At 38.1% G+C, this 20712-nt stretch overlaps 1 protein-coding gene across 11 annotated transcripts in view; it reads left to right on the forward strand.

Moving 5' to 3' along the window:
* CEP170 (centrosomal protein 170) overlaps nucleotides 1-10604 on the forward strand; it is a 105491-nt gene extending 94887 nt beyond the window's left edge. For 10 of the 11 annotated variants that reach the window (XM_023518543.1, XM_023518544.1, XM_023518545.1 and 7 more), the window contains 3 exons: nucleotides 4360-4453; nucleotides 5791-5842; nucleotides 8311-10604. In XM_023518543.1, the coding sequence (XP_023374311.1) occupies nucleotides 4360-4453; nucleotides 5791-5842; nucleotides 8311-8600 (436 nt within the window). In that variant the 3' untranslated portion in view covers nucleotides 8601-10604. The remainder of the gene's footprint in view (nucleotides 1-4359; nucleotides 4454-5790; nucleotides 5843-8310) is intronic. The other variant, XM_023518549.1, reaches the window with a different exon arrangement.
* The last annotated feature ends 10108 nt before the right edge of the window (nucleotides 10605-20712 follow it).

Below are 20712 nucleotides of genomic sequence, written 5' to 3' on the forward strand. Positions count from 1 at the left end.
TGACAGCCCCTCCAATTTGGTTGGAATGTGAGGTATACTGCTGTGATTAAAAGGCAGTGAGTTCAACAGTGGGGTTTTTTAAGGAGCACATATAAATAGTTTTGAAAGTTATCTTAGTGACTACCAGTTTTTTACCATCTGTTGTTTGTCTCAATGTTTCTCAATGTAATTTGCCAAGGCTGGGCTGGTGCCTCATACCTGTAATCCCAGCACTCGGGGAGGCCAAGGCTAGTGGATTGCCTAAGTGCAGAAGTTCAGGACCAGCCTAAGTAAGAGCAAGACCCCGTCTCTACTAAAAATAGAAAAAACTAGCCAATTGAAACATTTCAATTTGCCCTTATCAATTCTCATATATCTCTGTGAGTTTTACATCTAATTTTCCACAGAATAATAATTTAATATTCATTTGTTAACAGTTATTACATAATTCTAAGCACTTTATAATTAGACATTGACAAAACAAAGACCCCTACTCTCATGGAATTTACAATATAGTTTATTTATTTGAACAAGTAAGCTGTGTGAAATTTGCTGTTTCTGTTACCTACATATGATTTATCTTCTTTCATTATTTTACGTGAGTGTATCTATATTTTACAATTCATAATTTCTCTTCTGGCCAAAGTCATAAGTATCACCTTTTTTTCTTTTTCTTATTATGATCACTAGTGAAATGAGGGGTAAAAAGTATAATAACGCTAATTTTACCTATAAATTAGAACCTTATGAAGAAATTAAAGTTCATAACTTATTTTAGCAAATTGTAATTAGTTGCATGCTTTTCATAAGTGACAATTTTATAGATTCTGATTGGGTTTATAAATGAGTCCACTGTTTTTATTGTAGTCATACTCAGTAATTGTAATTGGCACCCTAATATCATCTTGGTGAGGAATTATACATGTTTTCCCCTAATGACTTCCAAGTTTGCCGATCCCACCTTCATTCACAAGTAAGAGTAAGTTCCTTCCACATGACAACCTATGCACCTGTGATCTGCTAATATAACATGTGGCCAGATACATATACAGTCCACTATTTCGTAGGGTAGTGCCCAACTGAAATTTGTAGGGAAAAATAATTAAGTATAATATAATAACTATCACAAATGAATTAAATATATAAGCTCCAATCTTATTCCTACTTGTTGATACCTGGAGTCATACCTCAGGTTTGGCTGAAGTATTCAGCAGTGGAAAGATAATAATTATTATTTTGAATTTAATTCCACTGAAATTATATTTTAAAGCTGGGACATTATAGAAGGATTATTAACCAAAGGATGAATAAGTAAGCATTATTTAAAATAATCTTATATAAGAATAAAATCTCCAGATCCATTCACTCCCTGAGTGATATTTGAATGCATGTCATTTGTCCAGCATGTTTTTGAGTGTAGAAAGCAGGCAAGTAAACAGAAGTAATTACAATTCAATGTAATAAGTATAAAGAGGGAAATACATGATAAGATACTGTGGGAGCCCATAGCAAGGACACTAGTAGAAATTCAGAGTAGGCCTCTTAGAAATTGCCATGCAATTTTTAAGTCCTGAAGAGTTAGTCAAAAACTAATTGAAGTGAGAAGTGAGAGGGCTAGGAGTGGTGAGAGATGACACTGGATAGATTAAGATGGATCAGTTCAAGTAGAATTTGTTAAGGAGTTTGGACTTTAACATAAAAAGCTGTGGGAAGCTTATATATCAACTACGGGTCTTCGTCTTCAATGTTAGCCATAAAAATACAAGAGTCTCATAGAGCCATATGACTTGCCTTGGGCTCTATTTACCTATAAATGAGGATGCCATGTTATTGCACCTACCTACTGAAACAGGCTCTCCTTCCCTGATAACCGGGTCCTGTCCCTCAGTCATTCATACAACAGATCTCCATAGCTTCCCTACCTTTCCCGTTTGTTCTCTTCTTGTTAACTGTTCTTACTGCAGAGCATCTTTCTTACACTCTGCACGGAACTTAGCCCTAGTCATCCCCAAAGAAAAGTGTTTATAGCTTTGACGTTTAATTAAATCTGAGAACAACGAGCACATTGATTGGTTGATCTTACTGTCTCAGAAATTGACAGAATTTTCAAGTTAAAAAAATAGATATATCGAAATGCTTCAGTAAAATTAGGTTTAAATATGGACTATTCATTGTATTTTTGTTGTCTATTTGGGGGGTTGTTTGTAAGACAGTCTTGCTCTATTGCTCAGGCTACAGTGCCATGGCCTCAGCCTAGCTCACAGCAACCTCAGACTTCTGGGCTCAAGCAATCCTCCTCCCTCCCCAGAAGCTGAGACTGCAGGTGCCTGCCACAACGCCCAGCTAGTTTTACTATTTTCAGTTGAGACAGGATCTCCCTTTGCTTAGATTGGTCTCAAATTCCTGTCACCTCCCAGAGTGATAGACTTACATATGTGAACCACCACACCGAGCCTATACTTGTTGTATTTAAACTGCCTTCAATTTGAGCTTTGGATTTTTACTTTTTTACTGTGGCAGGATTTATGGAAGATAATGAGGATAAAACCGAGGTAAAGTATCTATGGTTTAACAATTTTAGAAGCACCAGCACTATACTCAGAAACCATCTTCTGGAAAAATGTATTGATTTCTCATCACTGTGTGGTTGAAGCACAGACTTCCTTTATTGTACAAGTCCACTGCAGTTCTGTGTTGGTCCCTGAAATAGTCATTATTTCTCATTTCTCCCCACTCCTAATGCTGTAAGGGCTCTTTTACAAGAACATAATAATTTCCTTATGCCTTAATATCATAGACATTATGAAAAATGGTTGGCAAGGATGGTGAGTCTTTTGAGTTTAGAAAATTTAATAGTAGGTCAGAAGAATATTTGTATACCAGATTCTAGACCTGTTGTTGCATCATTATGTTAATTGCAGATGTTCCAGACGTGATTTTAAGTTACTTGAATGTCATGTTTTTAAATAAAGTGAACTTGGAATATTGAACTTCAAAGAAATACCAATAAGAATATTAGTTTATTACTTAAATACTGATCAGTATTAATAACTTACTTAATATTGTACAGTATTGATATTTACATAAGGAGTTAAACTAGATTTCTGACTCAATGAAGAAATTTAAAACAAAACAAAAAAAGTGGCTAGTATTTTCCTCTTTCTAAAACTGCAGAATTATGTCTCTTAGATTATAACTTACTAGAGGAGAGAAGTATATCACATTTGAAAGACAAATCAAAATTTTGTGTACTTTAGAAGTTAAGACATTTGAATTTAGTTTCTAATATAGAATAATTATCCTTATTGGCAGTCGTTTCTATCAAAAAGAGAGTGTTTTAACTCCTAAAAGGTTATTATGTCTAGATACACTAATGTGAATTAATATCTTTAAAGAAAGCAAATTAAGGCTCGGTGCCTGTGACTCAAGTGGCTAAGGCACCAGCCACATACACCTAAGGTGGTGGGTTCGAATGCAGCCTGGGCCCACCAAAACAATGACAGCTGCAACCAAAAAATAGCCGGGCATTGTGGCGGGCACCTGTGGTCCCAGCTACTTGGGAGGCTGAGGCAGGAGACTCACTTGAGCCCAGGAGTTAGAGGTTGCTGTGAGCTGTGATACTACGGTACTCTACCCAGGGGGATAGCTTGAGGCTCTGTCTCAAAAAAAAGAAAAAGAAAGAAAGCAAATTAAGTATTCCAATTTTCAAACTTTAATGTTCACACTTTGCTTGAACAGTAAAATGTCTATTCCTATTGAATAGACACTTAGTTTATACCTAATTCGGCCTATTTTCATTTTATTTTTGTACTGCAAATATTCTATCTGCACAAAGTTGCATTTTCTGTGTAAGTAGCTATTACACGGTTTTTCCTTCTCCACAGAGGATATATGTCTATATGGCTGTTCCAAGACCCCCAGTAGAAGCCTGAAACTGTGATATTACAGAAACCTATATATACTATTTTTCTCTTATACACCTATGATAAAGTTTATAAATTAGGTATGATAAGAGATTAACAATAAGAATAAAATTCTGGAACAGAGATCACAATATAATGTAATAAAAGTTATGTGGATACAATTTCTCTCTCTTTCACCACAATTAACATTTGTTTTATGTTTGGTTTTCAATAAATAAGGTAAACAGAAAGCGTTCATATATGTATTAGTCACCTTTCAGTTACTTTTTTAACATAGATCTTTAATATATGTGCATTAATTGTACTATTGGCTTAGTATTTAATTCTTAATGCAATGGTTATTCTTTTTAATTCCCTTGTGTAGCTTTGAAACAAGAATTGTTTTGGGTATTGCTATCAAAAATGTTACAGTTCTTTAAAAATGAGAAATAAAATGCATATCTTTTTTGATTTATAGAATATTATTTAAAGACAAAGATCGGAATTGGGATGACATAGAAAGCAAGTTAAGAGCTGAAAGCGAAGTTCCTATTGTGAAAACATCAAGCATGGTATGGCAATTTTTCTTGAAGACCGAAACATAAAAACATTTTATTTTAACTGAAAGATAACACTTTTTATTGATTTACATTTGTAAAAGAAAATATAAATGCACAAATTTGGGAAATTTTTTTCTTCAGCTGATTCACTGGGGTTAAACGTGTTGATTGTTTTAAAGTTGCAGAGACTATGAAGGAGGAGCCTTTGTGTGTTTGTGTGTCCTTGTTACTGGAATGATTATACATTACAAATATACAACTTTGGGCTCAGCGCCTGTGGCTCAAGCGGCTAAGGCGCCAGCCACATACACCTAAGGTGGTGGGTTCGAATCCCCAGCCCAGGCCCGCCAAACAACAATGATGGCTGCAACCAAAAAAAAATGGCCAGGCGCAGTGGCGGGCGCCTGTGGTCCCAGCTACTTGGGAGGCTGAGGTAGGAGACTCGTTTGAGCCCAGGAGTTGGAGGTTGCTGTGAGCGTGATGCCATGGCGCTCTACCCAGGGGGATAGCTTGAGGCTCCGTCTCAAAAAAAAAAAAACAAAAAACAAAAAAAAACAAATATACAACTTTGAAATAAGAACCAAATTTAAATATTAAGTTGATGTGAATCGTTTCCATTTACTTAATAAAATGCATGTCTCTTTTTTTTTATTAAGAATTTATACAGATATTCATTGCTCTGAGTATAATCCTAATACTGTGGTTAAACATCATAAATTTTTCAAAAAAAATATCCATAGACTTTTTTACATTGTTACAAGATTGGTTGATACAAATTTTGTTTAATCTTTGGCCAGATGCAGTGGCTTATGCCTATAATCCTAGCACTTCAGGAAGCCAAGGCAGGAGGATTGCTTTAGGCCAGGAGTTCAAGACCAGCCTAAGCAACATAATAAGACCTTGTCTCTACCAAAAAAATAGAAATATTAATTGGGCATTGTAGTGCATGCCTCTGTTCCCAGGTACTCTGCAGGCTGAGTCAGGAGGATCACTCAAGCTCAGGAGTTTGAGGTTGCAGTGAGCTATTATGATGCCATTTGCACTCTCGCCCCAGAATAGAGCATGACTTATGTCTCAAAAAAAAAAAAACAACTTTGTTTTTATAGTAATGAATTACCTTAAACTTTTCATTTTCTACTCTAATTATCTAATTAAAAAATTTTCTATTTCATTATTAATTCAGAGATTTTAATTTGGATCTTGTTTAAAGGATATCATAATTATATCATGTTATGATTAATGTAGTACCACATAAATAATGTTAAGTGTTCCAATAAAATGATAGTGAAATTCATTACTTGTGAAAATATTTTAAAGTAAGCTAATTTTTGGTATTGCTTTCCCTGCAGGAGATTTCTTCTATCTTACAGGAACTAAAAAGAGTTGAAAAGCAGCTACAAGGTAAATTTATTGAATTAGGTATAAAGAACTAAAAATGTAGAATGAGTTCATTCTAAGTAGCATTTCTTAAAATAGTATGAGGACATCATTTGGTTAAATGTGATGACATGTATGTACAGTTCTACATACTCACGTTACTCATAAAAAGGAAATTTTAGTACCCAATACAGAAAATTTAAAATACAATAAAGTTAAATCTTGTGTGTCGTTTAGTGTTTAGATTTAACAATAGGCTACATGTTATAAACCAATTACAGTATTATATAGGTTATGTATAAATTATGTGTAAAATAAAATAAGATAATATATTAAAGTATATATGCAGCTAAAGATGCTTATTGATAATTAGCATTATTTATTTAAATTGAAAATTTTTGAATTATATGAGTGATATGGCCTCAAATGAACTTGCATGCTAATACATGCAAATAATAGAGGCTGAGGTGGACCACAAGAAATGAATACATACTGGTTATAAGGACCAGAAGAGAACAGAGTAAAGAAAATGAAAGAGACTCTGTTTTGGCTCCTAAACTTTGAAAGGATATTGTTTTGGTGGCTCATATCCAATCTAGATTATGTATTCATTAATGCCTACACAGGTCTTGATCTAAAAGACAGCAGTGGTACAGCAGGCAGGGTCCAGAGTCAGTTGCTAATTCTATTTATAATGTTTACAGAATAATCATAAGCATAATATGCATATCCTACCTAAATGATTCTTAACCTTTAATCAGCCCCACCACACCTAAGAGTTATGTGATCTACTCCCTTGAGTGAAAGTGACTGGCTATCACTGTAATTGTTAGCTGGTAAAATGGAAGTATATACTTTCAATAATTCTTTTTCTAATTCTGTACTCTCCCCAGTGCTGAATGAAAATTATTGGGGAGAAGTTCCCTGAGAAGTTCCCCTTAACTGGCACCTCTTGTGGAGATAACAAAGTCTGTCTGGCTTTTGAGGGCAGCCCTGTGAGGGGACCTATATGTTGGCACAAATACCTGGTGGTAGGGTAAATGACAACATGCTGTAGTGCATTCAGAGTGTGCTGGTGTTCTTAGCTTCTTCCCAGCCTTGAGGGTACTCTGAACCTTGTCTTAGCAACTAACCTCCAGTTCTCTGAGTGATGAACAGAGTTCATTAAAAGTCATAACCAGGCCAGGCACTGTGGATCACACTTGTAATCTGAGCTCTTGGAAAGCCATGGCAGGAGGATTGTTTGAGACCAGGACTTTAAGACCAGGCTGGGCAATATAGTGAGATTCCCGCTCTCTGAAGAAAAAATTTTTAAATAAAAATTAGCCAGATATGATGGTTTGCACCTGTAGTCACAGCTACTTGGGAATCTGGGGCAGGAGGGTTGCTTGAACCCAGGAGTTTGAGGTTGCAGTGAGCTGTGATGACACCACTATACTCTACAACCTAGGGAACAGAGGGAGATTCTATCTCTTTAAAAAAAGAAAAATACTGGATCCTGCGATTCCTGTACTAGAAGTATATCCAAAAGACCAACAATCACTTAGCAAAAAAGATATTTTCACCAGATTATTCATTGCAGCTCAATTCATAATAGCCAACTCATGGAAGAAGCCCAAGTGCCCCTCGACCTGTGAATGGATTAATAAATTGTGGTATAAGTAAACCATGGAATATTATGCAGCCTTAAAAAATGAAGTCTTTATCTCTTTTATGTTTACATGGAGGGATCTGGAACATATCCTCCTAAGTAAAGTATCTCAAGAATAGAGGGAAAAGTGTCCAATGTACTCAGTACTTCTAAGAAACCTACTTATATTTACTCACACTTAACTTGTAAAAATAGAACACAGCTATCATCCAGGATGACGGAGAGAAGTGGAGTGGGAGGGGAGGGAGAGGTTTGACAAAGGAAGGGTAAAAGGCGGGATCACACCTATGGAACATATGACAAGGGTACAAGTCAAATCTGTGAAATATAGAACATAGATGTTTTGGCACAATAATCGAGTAACTGAGGTGAAAGCTACATTGATTGGCTTAATGTAACCATGTTAGGTTGTATAAAAAAAAATCAGCACATTGTACCCCACATATGCATGAATGTATTCATGATCTATGTCTATTTGACTTAATAAAAAAAAAACCAATATTTTCACTATTCTGTCACAATAAAGCAAGCTAATTTCAGAAAGATCTTTCTTAAATAGCTTTGGGCTTTGTAACAGTCTCTGAAATGCTTATAAATGACCTACTTAGGAGACCCAGTGAGAGTCTTAAGGTCTGTGTAATATGCAATATAGATCAACTCCACAGTTACTAAGAGTGGGGTTTTAAATACAATATTGGAAGGATTAGTCACATTTAAGATCACATACACACAGGTACTTGAAATATCCAGATCATAAACAATGTTAATGTTCATATCTGAATGTAGCTCCATCTAGAATTATATCCTTCCTCCCACCAACTCCTTTTTTTTTTCCCTCCAGCGATCAATGCCATGATTGACCCAGATGGAACTTTGGAGGCTCTGAACAACATGGGATTTCCCAGTGCTATCTTGCCATCTCCACCAAAACAGAAGTCCAGTCCTGTGAATAACCACAGCAGCCCGGGTCAGACACCAACACTTTGCCAACCAGAAGCTAGGGTTGTTCATCCTGCTGCTATCTCAGCCTCAGCTGAATTTGAGAATGCCGAGTCTGAGGCTGATTTCAGTATACATTTCAATAGATTCAACCCTGAAGGGGAAGAGGAAGATGTTACAGTACATGAATGACTTTCTCTTGTTTGCTAAAAAATAATTACCTGTGGAATGACTAGGAATATTGGAAGCAGCATAGTGTTGACTTATACAAAACAAGACAGCTTGGTCAACTACAATCTTGTTATCCCTGTCTTCTTAATTTTATTTATTTATTTTTCACCTATAATGTAGTGTCATACCAGTGTTTTCACACCATTTAGATAACCACTTGATAATACACATAGGAAAAAGCAGACCGTGGCAGTTTCACCTTTTATGGTTTTATGATTTTCAAGTTGAATTTTATCATTGCATCCTTTCCCTTCATAGATCTTTGTTTTGTTTTTTTTTAAGCCGTGCTGTGACCTACAAGCAAACTAAATACCCAACATTTCTGAGCCCCCATGTCTCCTGTGCCAAGCTGCTCCCTGCAATGGACTTCCTCTTCATCTGTACAGATTTATTAAAGCATTCTATTTGCTTCTTAATAATAGGATTTTTATTAGTACTCATTGCCACTGGACACAATGACATAGTACTCTCCACAGTAAGGCAGACCTTTCACAATAGTCATTCTGTGTCCTAAAATTTTCCAACATAGATGTGATTTATATAACTTTGTTGCTACGTAAATTGTCTTGGGGTTTATGGAAATAACTATTATGTTTGCACTAAGATTTGCTGGGAGTGGTAGGTGGACATATCTATATATCAATAAGAACTAACTGTCTTTTTTGTACATAGGAGATTGATAACACTGTATTTGTTTTACTCCACTTTAAAAAAGATCAATTTGGCACTTTTTTTTTCAAGTTTTTTTATTGGAAATAAATCTTGTCACTCATTTTAGTTAAATGATAACTAGAAAGATTAGACAGTTTAGGTGGAGTATATTTTTAAAATTAAGAACATGTATATTGATCCTGTGTTACCAAGTTTATATGTGACAGTTGAAAAAAAATTTTCCCTTGAAATGATCATGAGGTCAAAATTTTCTTCGTTAGGAAACTTGGAGAACCAGTAGTCATAAGATTAGTTGCTAGTTTCACTCCCAAGCAGTGAATTGCTTCTGTGTGTTTCCCTGTAGGACCCAATAGTAAATCCAGTTTCAGTCTTAGACGTTTATAAGGACCCTGCAAGACGACAGCTGTGGCCGTGGGCCTTTGCTACGAAACAGGAAACCTATGGAGAATATCTTCTTTAAACTTGTTTTTTCTCTTTCCAGTGAGTTTACATTTGGATGAGTTTAAAAAGAAAGTAATTATCTTTGTGTTTCCAGAACACTATAAATTCAGGTGAATCTTAATTCAATTAAATATTAGTACTAGACCTGAATTTTTCACTTGACCCCATCAGTCTATAAAGCTTAAACTGCAGCTTTTCCAACTTTTATGAAATAGTCTTTCAGCAATAATTTGATGCTACATTCATTTTAAGAAACAAAGTAACTCTACACTTAAAAACTTGGCAGGATTTTTAAGATCCTAGACTGTTAGACTAGATAACGAAGATGCAAAAAAAGTTTTGTAGAGATGTAAAAACAAAAGTCTGCTATATTATGGATCTCATATTTTTCTTTAAATTAAAAATAAGGTAAATGAACTATTCTCCTTATAAATCTAAATTCCCCATTCTGTCTAATAAAGGAAGACTGAAAAAAAGGTTTTAAAGAACATAAATGAAAAGATTATAAATGCTCTGCAGGAATAAAAGAGACATTAAAACAGGGTCAGTCCATTTGAAGAAAAAGTTGAAAATAATCACCATGGTTCCCTCTTTTATTTAGTATTTGGGTACTGATTATATCCACATGGAAGTAGAAGGTAAGGAGTTTAGGAAAATATTAGGATCTACTTACATTATTGTTTAAGTGTTTACACGGTTTTGTTCAATTATAAACATTTGGCCTTTACTATGTTATTTTTATTTTGTATGAATACATTATTCTCCTTATTTATTTTTGTTACATTTATTACTTATGTTATTTTGTTATGCATTTACAACTCCATTTTTAAATAAAGTGTTTCTGGAACTTTATTCAAAAATTGTATATTTTGTTTTTTCTACCATCTAGCATGCTTTCATCAACTTACCAAATAACTATTTATAGACCATTTTCCAAGGCTTAGTAAAAACAAAGAATCCTTTAGTTCTAATTAATATGTGATCATTGTGAAACTCATTCTTTTGAGTATTTAAGGAAAAAATATTTTCTTAGCAAATTATGATAACTACAATCCATGTAGTTTAATACTCTGTCATATGTACATACAAGGTCTTTATTTTGAGCCAGACTTGGATCATCAGAAAGCTTTTATTTAATTTTATTAAGATTAATTAATTTTATTTAATTGAAGAATCTTGAATGTCTCGTTATTACTCAGGATTCCAAGTTTTGCAACTTGCCCTTTGGACAGCTTTTCAACGATCTGGCCATTTTCTCATGTATCTGTGTACAGCAATGCGATCTCTACCACCACTTACAGGTGTTTTGGCCATCATAAGCTGCTTCTCTCTGGATGCTGCATCTTCCTCTCCTTCCCGCTTATCTACAGCCCTGCCATTCTTCAGGCCCCACTGCCCTCTTCATAGAGTTTCCTTTAACGACTGCGCCACGGCAAATGGTTGTGCCACACATTGGCATTTTCCCTTTGTTTTCCCTACAACAGATGCACATTCTTCCCTTCTAGTCACTAAAATAATCTTCATCACCTGGATAGACCTTATGCTTTCAAACATTCTGCTTCATCTGTCCTCAGATTTTCTTGCTATATGTCTCACAGGATTCTAATTTTTGGAAGAAGACTGCACCTAGAACCTTGAGCTCCACACCCATTCCCTGTTTGCCAATAATATGTTCCTCTGTCTTTCGATCTGCAAAATTAGGGCATCATCCTTAGTATCCACGTCCCTTCTAGTCCAAGTAGTCCATCTATGACTTCATGAAATGGTCCTTCAAAAATACGTTTGTGATTCTTTGTCATGTAAAATCTTCCTCTCAGTGTGTTCTCATAGCCCCTTGTACCCAGTTGTGGCCCAGATCTCCAAATAGACTGAACTTCTCAAAAGTATACATTTCAATAAATGCTGATTCAATCCAATACATTTTTATTCCAGTATTCAAGAACTTTCTGTGGTCTGACTTCTGACTTCTTTGTCCCTTTGACCGACCTCTTTGCTCTAGTTAGGCCCATAGTATTGACCTGGAAGTCACTTTCATTCTGTCACACAGTTTAACCCTGGATTTCCTAGAGGGCCAAAGAGGCTTCTCCCAAGCCATGATTCAGCCGCCAGGCCCCTGAGTGAATGTATTAGGCAGCTGAGTATAGCAGAAGTGCATGCAAGTTCTCCACGAAGTTCACTCCAAGGAGCTTTCTAGCTCTGGGGAAATCCATGTTTGCTTTATTTGGATGTTGGGATGATCACTATGCTGGGAGTCCACTACAGGATCATCTGAGCTCTGGACCTTTCATTCAAAATTTTGTTGAACATCCTTGAGCCTGCTTAAATGAGTTCCCTGCTCCCCGTTTTCCTCCAAGTGTAGTTTGTTGCCTTATACATCCCTTTATTGCTTCTTCATCTTCTGAATCTTAACCAGGCTGCCCCACTTGTCTAGCAAAACACTTCCTGACCTGGAACTGATTGTTGAAGATGAGTACTCTAAAAGCTTGCATACTGCATTGCTCAACAAGCATTAATTAAAATCTTTTAAAGTTATTAACCACTGTAACTTTTCTTACTGCTATTTTTATTAGGAAGTCTAATTTTCAATTAAAGGACAAAGAATTATTAAAATTATAATTATTAAAATAAGTATAATTATTATTTAAATAATTATTTTAATTTTGAGGTAAAGTATATTTGCTTTACAAAGGCTAGACATAGGGCAGCACCTGTGGCTCAAAGGAGTAGGGCACCAGCCCCATATGCTGTTTTTTGGGGCACTTTTTCTCTCCTGCCTTGGCACACTGATTTTTAGCTCTTCAAGGAGTGTTTTATTAGGAGTCTCACGGTTACCTCTCTAAATCTGCTACCTCCCTCTCCGGAGCCAATCCAGGAATTAAGCAGCCTTATAAAAAAATAACTTAGCTTTCATAAAACAAAAGCAAGCAATGGCCTTGGTGAAGGGACAGCACTGAACTCTGTTCTTTTTCCTTTAGCTCCTGACAGGTGCAATAACATGCTCTAATAGACTATGTCCAGCTTGGGTTCTGTGGTCTATTTCCACACTGGAAAGATCTCTGGTTCCCAGTGAGCCTTCCTCATCCACACCAACAATAGATGGGCACTGTGCTGGGCACTGGACTTACATTCAGTCCTCATTCATTCTTTAAATATCATATTTATATGTACATAAAGGAATATAGTCCTTGTCCTTATATCCAATAGACATAAAGATTCAATGTCTACCAGGATAGGCAAATGAATAATTTCAATACACTTTGTGAAAATGTTTTCAGTCCAGATTGCTCTTTTATCCCTAACACTAGGCTCAAAGACTGGCCAAACTGATGTGGAATAAATGTTCGATGGGTAGATGGATTCAAAGGGAGCAAGTAGAATTCTAACCTCAATTGTGCCTGAACTAAAATCACGCCCTTGGTTTGAAGGAAGAGGCTTTAGAGAGCGCCATGATTAGATTCTATGTCAAGTCATATGGCCCTTTCTTTGGGCTCCTCTCCAGAAATGTAAATTTCCTGCTGAGTCACTCCTTTCTTAGGAATTAAGTGGTCTGCCAGAGTGCTTCCTCATTTGAAAGAGGAGCAGCAGCCCTGAAGAGCACCAGGAGTTGGCAGGTGAAAGAAAAGATAACGGGCTGGCAGAGAGCTGGAGTTGCAAACTGAATTCATCCCAGCCTGCTGAGAGCAGCCAGGAGGGCAAGGGAAGGGGAAGCTGCCTATTTCCCTTGGATATTTCTGAGTACGTGCTCCTGGGACAGACCTCAGGCCACCATCAGACTGGAGCATTCGACTGGTGGTCCCCAGGGACTCCTTTGCTTTATGCTGTTCTTCCAGCCATTGGGTTCATCGAGTCCCCTGTGCTTGCCACAGTGGAAAACCGGCCAATGGCCTGAGAGTGGAATTTAATTTTAATCAGGTTGTGCTAAACTTTCTGGAAGCAAATATAAATTTCAGATGAAGCACCAGAAGCCAAGAATATTGGAGCTCATGGGTTGGATGCAGAAACTGGCTTTGGGGTTAGGTATCTGATCCCCTGGAGAGATGCTGAAAACTCTAACCCATCGGAATTCAGAGTTTTCATATTTTGCTTCTCACGAAAAATAGTTCACTAAAAACACAGTGTAAGAAAAAAGGAGCCCTGCCATGGGATGTCATACAGCCATCAGAGGAAATGAAGTACTGACACGTGTTCCAACGTGGACAGACCCTGCATCACTAAGCTGAGAGAATGCCACCAGAATACTGTGCGATTCTATTTGTATAAAATGTCCAAAATAGATAAAACTACAGAGACAGAAAGTTGACTAGGGGCTGCCTATAGCTGGGGAAGGGGAGTAAGGTGGGAGGATTGGGGGGTTATGGTTAACATGTACAAGGTTTGTTGGTGCTGCTGTGTCACCCCATCACCCTTGTTGGTGCCACTTTGGCACCCCATCGCTGCATGCAGGAACCAGCCAGGACACAGATTATAAGTACAAGCTTGCAAGAGGTGGACTCTCCATAGCTGCAGGAGAGCCTTGACTAACCTCTGCTGTCGCTTTTTATTGAAACAATATACAACAGGTGTGAGGGGCCCAAGTATAAGGAACACATGCTTAATGATCAGTATGTGCTCTTTCCCCACGGGCTCGACCCCCACCCTGATGCACCACTTATGTTGAAGGTCCAACACCTGCTTGCTAACCAGCAACCCATCTTATCTCATTAACTCGGGCAGTTGCTTGAGGGCTTGTCTCCAGGCTGCAAAACATCTCTGGGCAGGCTGGGAGAATGTCCCACTCCCGGCACCTCCCTCAAGAACCGGTGGCCGCTTCTATAAACCTGGTGCTTGGTCCCTTACGAAGGTTTCTTTCGGTGTGATGGAAATGTTTACAATTGATGGTGGTGATGGTTGCTCAGCTGTGCAAAAATATTAAAACCCATTAAGTGGTGCACTTAAAACATGAAATACATATAACGAGTATGTGAATTATATCTCAGTAAGATGGAAGAAGAAGAAAGAGAATGGGAAGGAGGAGGAAGAGGAAGAAAAAAAGAGAAGAAACACCTGGTGTACGTCGGACTACCGCGCCATGGACATGGCCAGTTTCCCGTTTATTTGCCTTCCTCTTCGCCTATCTGTCTATCTTTTGGCTTTTTCTTTGCATTGATTTTAACATCTTATTGGCCCTCTCATGAATTAAGGAGTTAAATAAAATTTTGGACATGTTCTTTTAAAAAAGAAAGTAAGATGTTCCTCAGGAAGACTTTTGTTTTAGTTTATCAAACTGGATCATACTGGGAGAGCTGGAAGCCAGGAGGACACTTTTTTTTTTTTTTTGCAGTTTTTTTGGCCAGGGCTGGGTTTGAACCTGCCCTACTCCTTTGAGCCACAGGTGCCGCCCAGCCAGGACACAGCAGAGTCAGTGCTGTGTGCTTATCTAAGAACTGTAACATCACTCCTATAAAATAAGCAGCTACCGTGCGCTGACATTGTGCCGGGTCCTTCAGTGCCTCATGTGCTCTTCCCATGAACCCAGAAATGTAGGTAAGAATTATTGCTCCCATCATTCGGAAGAAGTAGAAACTTCAGGGCCTGCACAGTTACGTGAAAAAGCTGGGATTGGAGCCCAGATGCAACTGACTTCAGTCCTCTTTATTTTCGGTCTTAAAGGACAACACAGTACAGGCATGATTAGAAGGCACTGGGTGAGGTAGAATCCTACAGTTAAACTAAATGTGTTCCTGGCTTTGGGCAAGTGAGTTCAACTCCAGCCTCTTTATCTGTAAGTGACGAGGAGAGGAGAGGCCGGTGCTGAGCCTTAATGTTCTGTAGCCTTTAGCTACCTTTCTCTTCACTCTCTTCTGCTCTCTCTCCCTCCACATTTTTGGCAGAAACATGTTCTGGTAGCTCTGCGGTAATTCTGCCTCTCTTTCTGTCACCCCTTAACAAACGACTCACCAGATGCTCACTCTTTCATTCAGATGTTGCTTCTCCCAGAAATGTTTCAGTCCTATTGCTTCACCATAATATTTTGCTTATTATACTTTTGTCCACACAAAGGCTACCAGTGGTTTAATAGCATCCTGGTGATGAGGGCACCGTTTTCCTGAAAAGAGCCAACTGATCCCTGAACCCCTTCCGTGTGGCAGGGGCTGTGTGGCCGGGGCAGTATTTTGAAAGTTTGTTCTCCCCAGTGTCTCTCCCTTTGGCCAATGCAGTTTCTCATAGAGGAGGAATGTGGCAGGTAGAAAGCAAAGCTCAGCTGCAATTCTCTCTGGTGTTGAGGTTTTCAAGGTCAAAGCCTTTAGCAGAATTTATACAATTTATAGAGAAGTTAAAGGAGCTTCTCAGGCTTTGACAGCTTGTCTTAGCTGGACTTTGAAGAAAGGATCTCTTCCATGTCAAAAAATGAGTATCCTGGTCCCCAGGGTGTGTGGGGAGTGGTGGGGGCTGCCATAGCTTTACAGCCATGCCACCAGGGAGACGACATCCTTGAGGAAAAGCTGCAGCATGTCACATCTGAGAAGCCAGGGCTGCAGGCCGCTGGGGGTGACCTTGACTTTACCGCCACATGGAAGCAGCAGGGACCCCGAGGGTAAGTCTCCTAGGATGCTTAGCCTCCTGGAGGTAATTTCTGTGCACAGTTGGACAGTGTGGAATTTTGAAGCATGGCCTGGGAGCAGTGGGATACCTCAAAAACACTGAATTCTGTCATAGTAGTCTCCTGGCTGCTGTCATGTGGACCTTGAAATAAAAATTAAGCCAAGTCATGGAGGATGCCCAAGTGCACATCGATCCATGAATGGATTAATAAATTGTGGTGTATATATATCATGGAATACTATGCAGCCTTAAAAAAATGGAGCCTTTACCTCTTTTATGTTTACATGGAGGGACCTGGAACATATTCTCCTGAGTAAAGTATTTCAAGAATGGAGGAAAAAGTATCCAATGTACTCAGTACTTCTATAAACCTACTTAATATTTACTCACACTTTGTTATGAAAGATAGAACACAACTATAGCCCAGGATGAAGGAGAGAAATAGAGTGGGAAGGGAGGGGAGGGGAGAGGTTTGATAGAGGGAGGGTTAAAGCCGGACCACAGGCTCGGCCCCTGTGGCTCAAGCGGCTTAGGCACCAGCCACGTACACCTAAGGTGGCAGGTTCAAATCCAGCCTGGGCCTGCCAAACAACAATGATGGTTGAAACCAAAAAATCACCAGGCATTGTGGTGGGCGCCTGTGGTCCCAGCTACTTGGGAGGTGGAGGCAGGAGACTTGCTTGAGTCCAGGAGTTGGAGGTTGCTGTGAGCTGTGATGCCACAGCACAGGACAACAGCTTGAGGCTCTGTCCCCAAAAAAAGAGCAGGAACACACCTATGGAGCATATTGCAAGGGTACAAGTCAAATCTGTCAAGTATAGAATATAAATGTCTTAACACAACATGAGGCAAAAGCTCTGTTGATTGGTTTGATGTAACCACGTCAGATTGTATAAAAAAAATCAACACATTGTACCCCATATATGCATAAATGTATTCATGATCTATGTGTATAGGATTTAATTTTAAAAAAAGAAGAATTAAATTCATAAAGAAACAATATGAAATTAAATAGCATAATTCTCTAAAAAAAATTAAGCTGCTTTAAAGAAAATACGATATTTCTCACACATCTAAGTTTGGAGATTGTGGGCTGATATGTAAACTTATATATTCATATAGCTGTTGCCAGACCAGGGAGTCACCCAAGCCAGTCAACAGAGAAGCGAATGAGAAATCAACAGTTTCACTTCTATTTACAGAAAAGCCAGCAGTTCCAGAGAACAGTGAGGATATCTCCTCAAAGAACTGATCTATTCTGCCCTCCTCTCTCCCTCGGTTACTTTTTATTCTCACAGTAAAAGTAAACATCAACAAGTTATTACTCATCACAGTATGAATCAAACAGATTCCCCCTCGTAGGTTACCAAGTTATTCAATATCTTTTTATCTTAAAGTGGTTATATCTTCAAAGTGTTTTTATTAAAGACTGAATTTATAGTTAGTCAACACTTCACTGGGTACACAGAGTGCCTTGGGTCCTTGACCAATACCATGGAGTCCAGTTCCCCAACTTAGCTATGACCGTAGCTTTGGAAGTGAATTAACAATCTCCAGATGTCGGCAGGTAGGCTCATCCAGCCTTGTTAGAGCCTGACCAGCGGTGCCCTGCATGTGATTCAGCTTAACAGAGTCTGGTGATAAGATGGGCTGCCTGTGACTCTTGACTGTTGCTGGGTGAAAGGGAAATGCCGCACATTATTGCAAATTAACTATAGTTGTTATGTAAAAACAGTATGGCCATTGCTCAAAACGTTAAAAATAGAACTTCCATAGGACCCACCAATCCCACTACTGGAGATAGATCATCTATATCATATATTGTATATATCTCTGGGTTGTATGAACTCTACCTGAAAGTTAAATTTAAAAACAGAGGTGGAGCCAGCTAAGTTCGTCATTCTGTGAATCATTAAATTGAGACTAGACTTGATCATCTCCCTATACCACCAAGGAGACCGGTTTAATTAACTGAAGAGAATTGGATAATTTTGCACCCTGAATCTGTTTCCTAAGAGAGTTGTTTTCTCTCCTGTGAGCTGACAGGAAATAGCAAGTTTGCCTATGTGTGAAGTCTTATTTCTTGGACCCCAACAATGAAAAGTTTCCTTTTTCTCCATGTCTTCTCCAATACTCAACTTTTGTCATTTTGATAATGGCCATTCTGACAGAGATGAGGTGATATATCACTGTGGTTTTAATTTGCATTTCCGATACTTGGTGGTATTGGGTATTGGTTTTTCATATACCAGTTGGCCATTTGTATGCCTTCTTTGGAGAAATGTCATTTCCTGCACTTTGGAGCTATATTCCCTTTGCTGGCCTCTACATGTGATAACAATTTTGTAATATCATTTTCCATAGAAATATATTTTAGTCTTTCCTCTGTCATAGTTAATCTAGTTTATTTTTTTGATAGTTGGGGTGCAGAAAATAAGATTTCACACATAGGTATACTTGTTTACAATATTACTATAAGTTTGTGCCATATAAGTGTAAGAATTCTGATGAATTATTATTTTTTTTTTTTGCTATTCCCACCAAAAAAAAAAAAAGAATTAATGGTATATTTACAAATGTTTATGTTATAGTCATAAGCATATTCCTGGTGAAAACCTTACTTTGGGCTAGGAATTAATAAAAATCAAGTCCACTATTTATAATATTAGATACTATATATCAGATGGTTGAAAGGTTATTTATCAAGAGCTACATCTAGTTTTTTTATTGTATTTTATTTTTTGAGATAGACTCTCTGTCACATTGGGTAGAGTGCTGTGGTGTCATAGCTCACGGCAACCTCAAATTCCTAGGCTTAAGTGATCCTCTTGATTAAGGCTCCCAAGTAGCTAGGACTATAGGCACCTGCAACAATGCCCAGCTAGTTTTTCTAATTTTAGTAGAGACAGGGTCTCACTCTTGCTCAGGCTGATCTTGAACTCCTGAGCTCAGGCATCTACCAGATTCAGTCTCTCAGAGAGCTCCCAGAGTCTCCCAGATTACAGGCATGAGCCACGATGCCCCGTACTCTTCTTAATGGCTAAAAAGAAGGTAGGATGTAGTGGACTAATATATTGTTTATGGAGGCACATTTGGGCAGAGGAAGTACAAAAGCACATATAGGAATAAAACATGCCAATTTTTCAATAGAATTATTCCCAGAGATGGAGAGAAAATGGTGGACATTGAGTGCGGTTTTAGCTGAAAGGTATTATATCTTTATTAAATAATTTTTATTTACTAAGAGGATGGGTTCAAAGCAAATAAAATACGAATAGCTTTCTCATTTTGGTAGTAAGCCATAGAATTTATTATTTTCTGTGTTTTTTTGTATGCCCAAATTGTTTCACATTAAAAAAATGCTTTAAGATATATTCCCTTGGGAGGGTGCCTGTGGCTCAGTGAGGAGGGTGCCAGCCCCATATTCTGAGGGTGGCGGGTTTGAACCCGGCCCCAGCCAAACTACAACAATAACAAAAATAGCTGGGCATTGTGGTGGGCGCTTGTAGTCCCAGCAGCTCAGGAGGCTGAGGCAAGAGAATTGCCTAAGACTAAGAGCTGGAGGTTGCTGTGAGCTGTGATGGCACAGCACTCTACTCAGGGCAACAAAATGAGACTCTGTCTCTAAAAAAAAAAAAAGAGAGAGAGAGAGATTCCCTTTCCCCTCCTTAAACATTAGGGCTGTCTGGAAATCCTTCAGCCATGTAATATGGAAAAAAGAGACATATATCCAGCTCTCGTACATCTTTAAAGATTGTCAGTTAAAAGATTGAAATTGAGAGGGAATTTCTAGCATTTTTGATCAAGGAGGGTAATTCATTAGATCTACTTGTCATGAGCTTGATGGAGACAGATGAAAAAAGAAAAAAATTGGCACGAAACTTCTGCTCGAGACTGAGCTAGCATTGCTAAAAAGAACAAAATCACAGAGCCCAGACTCATTAAGCTCACTTAACTGGCTCACACAGTCACAGGCAGTCGTGCTCACAGGCAACACGCAGATCGCTGTGTCTCTCACTTTCCATTCAGGAAAACTGATAGTCAATGAATATCTGAATCCCTCGTAGAATTTCCAAAGATTTTGGAATTCTGTTTTTATGTGTCTTTTTTTTTTTTTTAAATACAAAGTTCCCTTGGTCAATGACTTAGCTGTGGTTTCACCTAGATAAGGGGGAGGTAAACTCTTCCAAGTGTCTCTTGTTCATCTGTCACTTAACATATTTGCATAGTTTATTGCCTTACCTGGCTTCTAGAATTTTCTAATTTGGGGACTCTTCCCAGAAAACAAGAGCGAGAGCTTGGGGAGAGTGACACAGGGATGGAGGGAAAGGTAGCCTGGTACATTTTCGGCTCAGTCATTCTTTTTTTTTTTTTTTTT

This window comes from Otolemur garnettii, unplaced genomic scaffold (assembly GCF_000181295.1).
Source record: "Otolemur garnettii isolate 467f Iridium unplaced genomic scaffold, OtoGar3 scaffold00141, whole genome shotgun sequence".
In the NCBI taxonomy this organism is placed as follows: domain Eukaryota; kingdom Metazoa; phylum Chordata; class Mammalia; order Primates; family Galagidae; genus Otolemur; species Otolemur garnettii.